Below are 13,056 nucleotides of genomic sequence, written 5' to 3' on the forward strand. Positions count from 1 at the left end.
CGTCCCTACGTCATTCCTAAGTCATATCATAGTTGGCTGAGTGACACCAACGGTGAAAACCGCCCACAGCGCCTAAAGACTCTAACCTCTGCTGACAAGGTTATGTGCTCCGTATTTTGGGATAGCCAGGGTATATCGTTGAAAACGGTAAAGCGATATTGAAAACGGTAAAGCGATCAACAGCGAATATTACATAGCATTATTTGAATTATTGAAGGATGTAATCGTTTAAAAGCGAGCATACATGAAGAAAAAAATTTCTCTTTCATCAATGCAAACGATGGTAAAAATGAATGAATTGCCGTACTCGCCTGATTTAACCCCCAGTGATTATTAGCTGTTTTCAGATCTCAATATTATGTTGCAGGGAAAGAGGTTTCGGATCGAATGAGGATCGCCTTAAAAGAAGACTATGTATATTGATGCATAAAATCAAATTATGCCAAAATGTTGTTTTTTTATTAGCCATCGTACGGACTTATTGATCGATGCGTTAATACTTTGTACACGTGCTCTATGTAGATAAAACTCGTTCGAACAAATTGTTCTAGTTTCAAAAGCTTTAAAGCTGATATGGATATTTTTCCAACTGAATTTTGCTGATTTAGTTTTCTTCAGAAGCATTGCAAGAAGAAAAATATTGTGATTGTGATATTTATAAGTATGTACATATGTACATGTATACCTGAGTTCATGACGATATACAAATAATTTATGAAGAAAAAATAAATTTAAATATTGCCATATGCAAAATTTTCATCATCAAGAAAACAACTGGTATTCAAAACGAATATGATATAGAAAGCTAATCTAAAAAGCTAAAATTATTTTAATTTATAGGAAATTTACATTCAAAAAATTTTTATTGTATTAAAATTTTTCTTTACATTCAATATCCCAAATGCAAGTTATTTTTTCGTTTGATTCATTTGGTGATTTAAGAAAATACACTCAAAAATATATTCACTTTTTTTAATTTTTGTTGATTATCCGATTCTCTCAGGTGATTACCCAATTAAATGTCGATTTTCCTTGGCTGCACTTTTTAAAATGCCCTCAATTATCAAAAATTTTATCTTATATAAAATACACAATCAAAAATGTAATTTGTGACCATAATATTTGAAAGGATTAACTAAAATTTATAAGATTCTTAAATTATCAAAATAACCAAAAATTAATATCATTTATTTTAATACTAAGTATGGTAGTGATATTAAAAATATGAAAGCTTGTAATTTAAGTGTTTTTTAAAATGAATATTAGACATTATTCCGTTTCTAGCTAAAGCTTATTTTGCACTTGTACAAATAAATATTGACGAGATTTTAGTTTACTGAGCCTTTAAATGAATAAAGTGTCCCTAAAAAATGGTCACCAATGCAATTTTGATTTTTACTTGAGAATTTTATCAAGCTAGAAGCTTTCCATCTCAATATAAATGAATTTTTATAAATTTAAACTTCAAAAAAGAATATGTATGTAGGTATGTATGTATATGTAAAAAGGAAATTAGTAGAAATACAATCCTTTTTAGAAATCAAAATTCAACGTTTAAGGCAGTGATGTTTAGTTAGCATGGACTTCTCTTGGCGATGATATTGCATTGTTTATTTCTCCAGGTTCAGTGCATTTCCATAGTCCATATGTTTTTCCAACAATAGTTTGCCATAGGCGTAATGTCCCATCTTCAGATCCACTGGCATACAATTCGCCATCTGGGCTAAATTTCACAGCATGCACAGGCCCAAAATGACCTTTGAACGATTCTAAAAATAAAAATATTACAGATAAGTTGTTTTAAGTTTTTATTAGATTTATATTTCCTACCGATTTCATTGCCTGTTATATAATCAAACTTGTACATCTTGAAATCTTCCCCGCCACAAACAAAAATATGTTTATCAGGATGTAAGCTTGCTGATGCAACATTTGTTGGAACTTTGATTTCTTTTAATTTCTTTAAAGGATCAATTTCCCAAAAGCTAATACTTGATCCATGGGTTATAATTAATGTATTTTTATCAGACGATAATTCGAGACTGTTGGGGTTATTTACAAAATCTATTCGTTGTATTTCACTTCCAGTTAATCGATCCCATAAACGAACCGTTTTGTCATCAGCAGCACTAACAATACATTTGTCATTGCGACAAAATAAAGCACGTTTAATAGCCCCCGTATGACCAGTATAAATTTCAGTGTCATCTACCAAATTCACCAAGTTGAAAACTCTTAGTAATTTTTCGTTACTTCCTGTAACTAAATTTTCACTACCCCTATCAAATGCTACGGTCTTAACAATATGTTTATGCTGAAAGTTATGAACTTCAGCTCCAGTAACTGCATTCCAAACTTTTCCAGAAAAATCTGCTGCACCTGATGCTGCCAAAGTGGCATTTCTATTTAATGCTACGCCCCAAACTGCACCCTTGTGACCTTCAAAAGTTCCAATCCAATCGCCAGTGTCACCCTGTCGAAGCATTGGATTCCCATCTACAAATAAAACAATTTTGTATATACATAAATAGTAAATACATTAATTATGTATTAATTTATTTTATTATATACATACATTTGTACACGCATACATAATTGCATACATAATGTAGGGTATACAAATTTGAAGTATTTAATATTTAATATAAGTATTTAATATAAATTTAAAAAGAATTTTATTCTTATCTATGCCTTTTCATAAGTTTATAACTGTTATTATGATTTTGAAGCCTTTTTGTGTTTCATTTCGTTGCATAAATGTTTAAATTGCTTTTGACTTTTTATAAATTGTAAGAAAGTAGGCTCTCTTTAAATATTAAATTAATTAGGTCATAAAAAATAGCACAATTTTTAATTTGAAAAAAAATTTATTTTAGTACGATTTTACTTTTGATGCCATACATTTTAGAGATTCAAGATCGGTCTGGCAAAAACTTCTAAAATAAAAAAAAAACAAAAACCAATGAAAGTAAATTGTAAGTTAAGGTTAAAAAAAACTTAGGCTTGTTTTTTTATGTACATACGTACATACGTTATGTGTGTATGTACGTACAAAACTGCAATTTTCTTTAAGATTATTATAGTACCGACTATAACGAATAGGTGCAATATTTAAAAAAAGGCGTAGATAAATAATATCTAAAGGAAAAATTTTAAAATAACCTTAATTCAATAAAAGCTTTCTTTACCTTGAAAAACTGAGCACAATTATTTCTTTTTTATTTTTTATTTTTACAGGAATATTTTACTAGCTAAAACTTTATGCTTTTCGATAATTAAGTTAAGATTTAAGGAACAAGTTACCGGTTTATTTTTCTTATACAACATGTCTGCATTAATTAACTACTATCTATTATATATACTTATTTGTAAAACCTCATATTTATGCTTAAAATAAATTCCTTACTCAGAATTGAAATAATCAAGAAATCTTATATATTTCACAAAAGTATTTTCATTGAATAATAAATAAACTTATAACAAATTTTATTTTTAATTGCTCACAAAGAACGTACACATACTAAAAAAAAAATTAAACAGAATAAATAAAAACAAAGAAATGACAAATAATATATGAATTGCGGAAAAGACCTTAACTTGGTGACTGTGTTTTGAGTTAATCAATGCCATTACTCTACTAGAGTAAAAGCGAATCAACTTTAGTAAACGCAAAAGTTTAACCAATGTAAATGCATAATGAGAGAACAAGGCAGTCAATGAAAAACAAGTTTTTGTTTTTAATGAAAAACAAAACAAAAGTATAAGTAATAAAAACAAAATTAAAGTTTTGAATATTAATGTTTTATAAGTAGCTTTTAGATATTGTATTTTCATACTATTCTTTCTTACGAGTATATTTATTACACGTTTTTTGCAAATAATAATTTTAACTAAGCTTTTGAAATTTAAAATGCTGGCATTTAAAAATTAAATACATAATATCGCGATATGTGCATACTGATATACATACATACATAGATACATCATACTTTAATGTAATTATAATAATTATATAAAAATATGAGTAGATAGGTATAAAATAAAGAAAACTTTTTATTTCCTATTTTTAAAATTGTTTATGCAAAATGGGTTTTCCTATTCGATATACTTATCCATACATGCATACATACATATACAATATGTAAGTAAGTCGGAATCAAAGACTACAATTATTATTATTCTAATTACAGATTGTGATTCTTAGTGACTAATTTAAAAAAAATAAATTTGATTGTATCGAGAATTTTTTATTAAAAGGTAGCAATAACAGGATTATTATTAGAAAGAAAGCTAAAATTAAAAATCTCCCTTTTTCCTCCAATTATTAATAACTTATGTTTATTATGAGTTTGTAAATATACTCAGGTAAAACACTTTTAGAAAACGTAGGTTACTTGCTAATATAAATATTCACAAAGTGAGTGTAAGTGTAATCCAAGTAATGATCTTGTTTAATATTTATTAAGCATCTCGCTTTTTATGAATTTTTTTTTACAACATTTGCATTATTTAGCAGAACTTTCTCTATATAAAGTTGCTTGAGAATAACATCAAAGTAATTGCAACATTCACATTTACCGGTAAATTTGCGTATGCATGCGTGTTTTCATAATTCATAAAATAATTCAAAGATCATCCTGGAGGAGAATTAGATGGATACAAATTAATAAGATGCTTCGTTTGAATTTCAATTATTTAGTTAGAGTTTAAGATTTAAATAAATGGAAAAATTTTATGCCTAAGTCCCATATTTATATTGAAATTAATTACTTACTATAATTTTTAATTTATAGTAAGTAAGCAACTATGTATGTTATTTATGTAGGTAACAATAATATTATAAAGATCTATAAATTTATATTTTTGTTATAAATTTTTTTAGGTTTTCCTACCGAGGTACCTACCGGTTTTTAGGAAAATTAGATAGAAATTGATTTATTTAACTTTATTTATTAATTTATTTAACGTTTATTTTTTTTTAATTACTATTTATATAAATTATATAGAGTTAGCTTATGCTATATTTCCCTGCAAAAGCAATGAAAAAAATGAGCCGAATTAATATAATATTAAACACTTTAATGTAAAAATTACACAAAAGAAATTTATCTGAAGAACAGCAAATATTTTTTCAATTAAAATAATATTATATATTACTGGTATATTTGAAAATATATGCAAATGTAGATTTTTTTTTTTAATTTTTTTTTAAATAGAGTGATTTTCATTACTGACAAGTACATTGTGTGTGTAATAACCTTGATTTAAAAATTTTCTTAAATTATATAGGTCAAGGTAATTTTTTATCTAAAATAAAAAAAAATTTTTTTAAGTTTCTAAGAGCTAATGAAACCTACTTTTTTTTACAACAAAATGTGTTTACATACATATAATTTAATATTACCTTTACAAGCTGATATTAAGAAATATCCACTGTCCGTAACATCACTAAAATCTAAATGAACGACAGGTCTTGTGTGTCCGCTGCATGTTAAGGGGATTTGTCGCAAATTGGTGGACATGGTAATTTTAATATTTTAATGGATATACCATAAATTTTTTTCTTTCACTATAACACAAAAATTTAATGTTTCTTTGAATAAAATTAATTTTTGAATAAATTTAATTTTTTTCTTTTTTGCGAACTAATTTGCAAATTAACAACGTAGCACTATGAAATTTTAAATTTAGGTATTAATATTACTTTTTTAATTTTTTTAATTTTTTCTTACAACTCAAATTTTTTTTTAAAATTAATAGTTTTCCAAAGAAGTTTTAAATTCTAAAAGTTACGTTGCGTGTCCAAATAGAAAAACAGCAAACTATATTCAACGTTATTAAAAAAATATTCCGTCAAAAAATAAATTAAATCGTATAATACTCGAAATGCTTATTGCTTACCAGACTACAAAAATTTTAATTATCATTTAACTTTTATTTTATTAATCCACTGACAATGTACTGACATCTCAGCTGCTCTTTTGACGTTGAAATTTCATATTTTAGTGATGCCATATTAGCTTAAGTTTACTTAAAAGTTTAACTGAAATTAATCATTTTGACATAAATATGTTAAATGGTTAGAACTACATAAATTGACAGTGCAAATAATGGGTTCACAATACAAAGATGAAATTTCAAAGAAGCGTTCTAAATTTGTTTTATTCTCTAATTTTGAATCTGATGGTTGTCAAAATTTGCGACATTATTTTTCAGATTTGCTATTAATTAAAATTTTAGGCAATATGTAAACATATCAAGTAAAATTGGTCAACTAATCGAATTAGTTAAGTTCGATTAGTCCAACTTGATTTGGTAAATAGGACAAAATCCTATCTTTCTCATATAATTTAATTTTAATGGATTGGAACAAATCAAATATGTTTCAAATTTTAATCGTTTCAAACTAAATCGTACAATTATGCTTAATTTGTAAACATAGCATTGCATTATTTTTATTTGACACATTTAATTTATATTAATTCAACAGTTTTTCTGATTATAAATTCACGTCATGAATTTACAATTAAATTTTAAAGTTTTTAGTAATTGCAAAATTATAAACTGCATATGGGATAGTGGCCTTATCTGCGCAATGAAACAAAACTCTTAAATGTAAGATCACTAAACCCTAAATGTTTTGTTCGGTTTGGCTAAAATATGATATAATTTTCATGCTTTAATTAATCTATCCAATCCTCATTACACAAAATCTGCAAACAATATTTGACGTATGAACTGCCATTGTTGAAGCTCAAATTAATTTTACCACATTTCTAAGCACTTTGTTTTCTTTATGTAATTAATGGTTGTACAAAAAATTATATTTTTTTGTATTTATCTAGATTTTATACATTGTAGATCTACATTCTTTATTTATGTAAAAAACAAAAATTATGTTTTTTTGCATAATTAATATAGTATAGAATGAATTTAGGAACTACTTGCATTGAAGTTTGAACAGACTTAAAATTTGCTGACTGTTTTGATGAATGTTATGTAAATGTCAAGTAATTGCCATTTCAGATGTCAAATTTTATTAAAATAAAATAAACGAGTCCCTACAAAAATTTCATAATTAGTATCGAATATTTAAAATTTTTGAATGCTTTCGCTTAATATCAATAACCAAATTCTTTGCCAGTTGGGCGCGTTCAGTCCAAAAAGAAGTAATATTTCAAGAAGAAAAGCAAAGAAGCATAAATGTGACGAATTATTAAAAGTAGCTCCAGGATCTGTGACATTGTGGCAGATAAAACCTGGTATTTTATCAAAAACGAATTTCCAAAAAATATTGACATATAATGCTTTAAGTAGTGACTTTCGCTTCAGTGGAATTGCAAAGCAAATGCAACGTGATTACTCAACTAACTATATGTCCTTCAATTCTTTTAACGAAAATAAAGTAGGGATATCAATTCTTCCATTGACGAATTTGGGCAATTCCACTTTTGTTCGCAGTTTTAAGACTGATAGGTCTAAGGACGCAGAACGTAAACGTAACCCTAGCATTTTAGTGAGAATTCGAAAAATGTTTAGCGGAGGCTCCGAACCTATGAAGGGCGCAAATCCTGCTTCACAAGTTTTACTTGCTAACACGGAAATGAATAAATTTTTAAAGGATGTTAACGCAAGTACAAATTTAGATGAAAATCAAAAATTAAAAGTTGCATTCGCCGAAGGGTATATAGCTGCTAATAACACTGAAGGCGGTGGTCCACAAAAATCAGGAAGAGCTATGAAATACTTAAAAGTATTTCAACAACTTTTGATAATTGTGGTATTTTTAGCTATCCTTATAAGTATGTTTAGTTCTACTAGTGGAAGTGTTTTTCGAATTCAACTGGGGAATCAAGTAGAAATTGATCCAGAAGACATAAGTGTTTCTTTCGATGATGTTAAAGGATGCGATGAAGCAAAGCAAGAGCTCAAAGAGGTTGTAGAGTTTTTAAAAAGCCCTGAAAAATTTTCTAATTTAGGCGGAAAATTACCGAAAGGAGTTCTCCTGGTGGGACCCCCAGGTAAACAGGTAGTTTTCAGTTGTACAAGTTTTTATTCTAAAAATGAAAATTTAAGGTACTGGAAAAACTTTGTTGGCCAGAGCAGTTGCAGGTGAGGCTGGTGTTCCATTTTTTCATGCGGCAGGTCCCGAATTCGATGAAGTTTTAGTAGGACAAGGTGCAAGACGGGTTCGAGATCTTTTTAAAGCGGCCAAAGATAGAGCTCCATGTGTAATATTTATAGATGAAATAGATTCCGTAGGTGGCAAACGTACAAATTCAGTTTTACATCCTTATGCAAATCAAACCATTAACCAGCTACTTTCTGAAATGGATGGTTTTCACCAAAATGAAGGGGTAATTGTTTTAGGGGCAACAAATCGCAGGGATGATCTTGATCAAGCTTTGCTTCGCCCTGGAAGATTTGACGTAGAAGTCGTCGTACCTACTCCTGATTACTCTGGAAGGAAAGAAATTCTCACATTGTATTTATCGAAAGTGCTGCATGACGAAGTTGATATAGATATGCTTGCACGGGGAACAACGGGATTTACAGGAGCAGATATAGAAAATATGGTTAATCAAGCTGCTATAAGGGCCGCTATAGATGGTGCTGATACGGTGACAATGAAACATTTAGAAACCGCTAGAGATAAAGTACTTATGGGTCCTGAAAGAAAAGCCCGATTACCAGATGAAGAAGCTAACAAAATAACAGCTTATCATGAAGGAGGGCATGCCATTGTAGCCTACTATACTAAAGGATCACACCCTTTGCATAAAGTTACTATTATGCCAAGGGGGCCGTCTCTGGGTCACACGGCATATATTCCTGAAAAAGAGCAATATCACGTCACGAAAGCTCAATTATTGGCATTGATGGACACTATGATGGGTGGAAGAGCAGCAGAAGAACTTATTTTCGGTTTAGATAAGATAACATCTGGGGCGAGCAGTGACTTGAAGCAGGCTACATCTATAGCTACACATATGGTGAAAGATTGGGGCATGTCTGAAAAATGCGGATTACGTACAATTGAAAGTCCAAAAGGCATTGTTAATGGAACAAGTTTAGGACCAAGTGCAGCAGAAACCGTAGATGCAGAAATTAAAAGAATTTTAAATGAAAGTTACGAGAGAGCAAAGGCTATTCTTAAACAGCATTCGAAAGAGCATAAGGCTTTAGCTGAAGCATTATTAAAATATGAAACGTTAGATGCAGAAGATATAAAAGCAATTATGAATGGTGAAGGACCCGTACAACAGCAAAAAAGTTAATTGAATATAATTTAAGTTTGTAGCCGATTACTAAAGAAAATAAGATATATTTGTTTAATACAATAATTTTGTGTTTTGTATTTCACCCATTTTAATAAATGACATACTCGACATAATATTAAGAAGGTTATTTTAAATACATAAATATTCTTAAATGAATTCATTATTTTCTTTTTTATTTTAGAATTTGGAATTTTAGTTAATTAGTTAAAGTTCGAAACCAGATCCTTTTAAAATTAATTTGTGTTTCCTTCTGATGATTAACCAGTACATTAAATAAGACAATAATTTAATATTTTAACTTCGTTAAATTACAACACAAGCTTTGTAGTATATGTAATATTTCATCTTTATGGATATTGCAAAATTTACAAAAGTTAAATCTACATAATTTTAAAAACTTACCATAACTATCTTATTTATTATTTTAAATAAATTAAGTACTCAATTAAAATAAAAAATAAAAATACATACTTTAATAGCTTACAAGTATTACTTTACTGTTAAACAGCTACCTTTCTTGTGATAGAATTTTGAAATTATAAATCGGTACATATTAAATAGCGGAAACTACCGGTTTAAAAAGAAAAAGTACATTATATTTACTAGACAAGTATTCATTTCAGAATTTTATTTACTTATTATAGTTATACCTTTTGTGACATTTAATTAATTTAGTTTCGCAAGTTTTTATAGAATATGTACCTACATACTCCATAAAAAGCAGAGGATGTAATCAACAATTAAAACGCGTTGATTGAACCCAGGCGGATGTGATATCAGAAAGTGACTTACAATAAGCTTATAAAAATAAGCTTATTGGAAGTAATATACAATAATTTCTTATTTGAAAAGAATTACTGTATAAGAAAATTTATATTATAGTTGAGTAAAACTTTTTAAATTCTACTTTTGTGTTATGTAAAACGGAATTTTAAGCGCTTGTTTGAGTTAATAGTATTTTTTATTGCAAATTTAAAATGAACTTGAAAGGCGCTTTCATAATGCCAAATAAAGAAAATTTGAATAACAACTAAAATAAAACGCCCTACTTATTAATATAATGTTACATCACGAACAATTAATACGTAATTTAAATAAAAACATAATTTTTAGATAATTATTTACATTCAAGTATATACACAAAATATTGAGTTACTTTATTTTTTTACAGTAGATATATCGCAATTTTATCTTAACACTTTAGTAACACTTATTTAGTAAGAAATATTTTAATTTTTCATTCATAAACTTCGTCTTTCAAATAAAAAAAGGAAAAAACATCAGTCTGAACCGCTTTTTTAAATATTTTATAAGCAACAACTTAATATTAGGCTACCACGTTTAAAACATTTTTGTAATCTATATACTCATCTATCAGGAAACAAAGATTCATAGCTTGGTGGTAGATCTTTAGGTGAAGGCGGTCTCTCTTGAATTTCTTCACTGACAATAACCGAGTTAAATGAGGACTGTGGTAATTCTATTACAGGTAGCTCCTAAAAAATCCACCTTTTTATATAGATCATATTACAAAACTTTCTACTTACGTTTTCGGGGCTTGGCGAAGGGGATCTCGTTTGACAGAAAAACCAGTACTTCCAACAAGTATATAAAACAGCTCCCACAGCAAACATTGTAAATATTAAAGAAGTTATTGCACTGATGGCTATATTGGAATAATCAACTTTTTCGGCAAAAGTTTTACGGACATGTTCACTCATAAAACAACTTGCTTCATCAGAGCAATTATTCATACAATTCGGTATATTATCTCCAACAAAAAAACTAGATATGCATGAATTCACGTCTCTCTGATCACACTGATACTCATCTTTTACGTTTTTACATTTTCCATGAGATGTCAACACAATAACTAATTCCAATGGTTCTCTTACAACATATTTATCATTAACTGATATTTTGATTTTCATTTCTTTTTCTCTATCATCAAATATTAATCTTTCAGTGTGACCATTAATTCCAACTTCATCGCAAATTCTTCTACTTAAATTTTTATTGCCTTTCGAAAATTCAACGTAATCTATACAGTTCCTTGAAGAGTTAGAAATATCTGATCTAAATTTCAATTTAGTAATTGCAGCATATATTCCAGTATAATCCTTATGAACTTTTACGTTAAATGTGCACATCATATTAAATGATTGCATGGTACTTGAATTCCAAATTTGTGATATGATAGCAACCGAATCCCTATCACGTCCAAGTTTTATTTCTGGCCCGTTGGTAAAAAAATCAAAAGTTTGTTTCAATCTCTTTTTCGCACACACCTCATTGTCTTGCAGTCGGTCTTAAAAATATTTTACGTTTAAAACACAAGTTGCAAAATTATATGAACTCCATTTACTTACAGACTTTACTAAAGTTCCCAAAGCTTAAATTGAAAAACAAAATTATTATAAAAAAGTTCAATTTCATATCTTTCTCGTAACATTAATTGTAGAATTTTCGGATAAAACTCTGAATAATTTGGGTCTTTGCTCTTATTTTGTTTATTACAAATATATTGTCAAGGACAAGTGTATGAAAGAAATTTATATTGAAATTCTGTACTTCAATAATTATTGTTTTGCTGTTTGCCTTTTTGACATCAAAATGTCAAATATACACCACATCCCTTGCTTTGTAGCAGGGATGTATTAATTAATCAATCTTAAGCTAATTGATTTATTGTTAGAGCGCATTACATATTCAAAATTCAAATTGACAAATTATATGCAACAATTTTATTTAAATCTGGAAAAAATAGAAATAAATTAGCAAAATAATTGGTCTGTCTGGGATAAGAAGGTTTTTAAAAACTTTTTAAAACTTTATAAAGCTGCATGCAAAGCGTACGGTGTATTACACCAGACTTTTTGTGCAAAATTGAAAGAGAATGACGACGTTTCCACTTTCTCAATGTTTAAAGTTTTTTTAAGTTTTGTAAAGTAAATTTTAGTGTTTCAAAAACTTTTAAAATCTTACAACTGTCGAAAACTCGAAATACATGTTTTTCCTGGTTATGTCAGAAGGTTTTAATTTAAAAAAAAAAAATTTTCATCAACAATAACTTATTTTTCAAAACTTTTTAATTAAAAATGCAATAACCAAAATAGGTCCGGTCCGCAAATGGTTTCATATGTTTTCTTTCGAGAAATTACGTTATTGTTCCTCTTTTTTAAGTTTTTTCAAGTTTTATATAAGACAGACTTAAAATAAATAGAAATAAGAAGCAAAAATTTTTCGACACATTTCAGAAGAAGCACAAATTTATGACACTGTTTATTCAAGGTATGTCATTTCTATCACAAATTTAGTCATACGACTAAGTTTATCACTTTATGGTAATAAAAATTTAAATCGCTCTTTTAAGCGAAAGTAATTTGGAAATTCACAGCTAGAATTTACTTGATTTTAACATTATTGAATATCAATACATTTTCGGTTATGAGTTTTATTTTTGTTTTTTCTTGAATAACACTGCAGACATTTTTATTTGAATACAGTTTTGACATATGTATGATAAATTGCATGCAATTTTGCTGATGCTCCATCCATATACAGGGTTCCGACACTCGATGATACTCCCAGTAGCACAATAAAATGCGTCCAGGCGAACAAAAATTACTAGAAGACATTTTGCGTTTTGGGTTCTCCTTCTCAAAACCGTTAAATTTTTAACATTCTTACACATTTTCACTCGAGAAATATGACAAGCAAAGCCATCTTACTGTACTCATTTTAAAGTTCATAAAATTTCTTTACGGCAAGTATT

General features: G+C 28.2%; 3 protein-coding genes across 3 annotated transcripts; 1 reads left to right on the plus strand and 2 right to left on the minus strand.

Moving 5' to 3' along the window:
- Positions 1-844: 844 nt before the first annotated feature.
- Positions 845-5,882, minus strand: LOC129613062 (serine-threonine kinase receptor-associated protein). Its single transcript, XM_055526979.1, has 4 exons — positions 5,733-5,882; positions 5,405-5,569; positions 1,831-2,496; positions 845-1,769 (listed from the first exon to the last, which is right to left on the minus strand). The coding sequence occupies exons 2-4, from the start codon at positions 5,520-5,522 to the stop codon at positions 1,570-1,572; spliced, it is 984 nt and encodes a 327-aa protein (XP_055382954.1). The 5' UTR covers positions 5,523-5,569; positions 5,733-5,882; the 3' UTR covers positions 845-1,569.
- Positions 5,883-7,039: 1,157 nt separating this feature from the next.
- Positions 7,040-9,437, plus strand: LOC129613055 (ATP-dependent zinc metalloprotease YME1L). Its single transcript, XM_055526966.1, has 2 exons — positions 7,040-8,021; positions 8,077-9,437. The coding sequence occupies exons 1-2, from the start codon at positions 7,106-7,108 to the stop codon at positions 9,276-9,278; spliced, it is 2,118 nt and encodes a 705-aa protein (XP_055382941.1). The 5' UTR covers positions 7,040-7,105; the 3' UTR covers positions 9,279-9,437.
- A 189-nt stretch (positions 9,438-9,626) lies between these two features.
- On the minus strand, positions 9,627-11,872 carry LOC129611237 (uncharacterized). Its single transcript, XM_055524273.1, has 3 exons — positions 11,651-11,872; positions 10,829-11,589; positions 9,627-10,777 (listed from the first exon to the last, which is right to left on the minus strand). The coding sequence occupies exons 1-3, from the start codon at positions 11,715-11,717 to the stop codon at positions 10,649-10,651; spliced, it is 957 nt and encodes a 318-aa protein (XP_055380248.1). The 5' UTR covers positions 11,718-11,872; the 3' UTR covers positions 9,627-10,648.
- Between the last annotated feature and the right edge of the window lie 1,184 nt (positions 11,873-13,056).

This window comes from Condylostylus longicornis, unplaced genomic scaffold, assembly GCF_029603195.1.
Source record: "Condylostylus longicornis isolate FDR11 unplaced genomic scaffold, ASM2960319v2 ptg000004l, whole genome shotgun sequence".
Lineage (NCBI taxonomy): Eukaryota > Metazoa > Arthropoda > Insecta > Diptera > Dolichopodidae > Condylostylus > Condylostylus longicornis.

Coding starts and splice junctions, on each gene's coding strand:
- LOC129613062 (XM_055526979.1), bottom strand. CDS start 5,522: ATGTCCACCAATTTGCGACAAATCCCCTTAACATGCAGCGGACACACA. Junction 2,497..5,404: donor CTTAATATCAGCTTGTAAAG/GTAATATTAAAT, acceptor TTTTATTTGTAG/ATGGGAATCCAATGCTTCGA. Junction 1,770..1,830: donor TATAACAGGCAATGAAATCG/GTAGGAAATATA, acceptor TTTTATTTTTAG/AATCGTTCAAAGGTCATTTT.
- LOC129613055 (XM_055526966.1), top strand. CDS start 7,106: ATGCTTTCGCTTAATATCAATAACCAAATTCTTTGCCAGTTGGGCGCG. Junction 8,022..8,076: donor TCTCCTGGTGGGACCCCCAG/GTAAACAGGTAG, acceptor TGAAAATTTAAG/GTACTGGAAAAACTTTGTTG.
- LOC129611237 (XM_055524273.1), bottom strand. CDS start 11,717: ATGAAATTGAACTTTTTTATAATAATTTTGTTTTTCAATTTAAGCTTT. Junction 11,590..11,650: donor TGGGAACTTTAGTAAAGTCT/GTAAGTAAATGG, acceptor AATATTTTTAAG/ACCGACTGCAAGACAATGAG. Junction 10,778..10,828: donor CTTCGCCAAGCCCCGAAAAC/GTAAGTAGAAAG, acceptor TGGATTTTTTAG/GAGCTACCTGTAATAGAATT.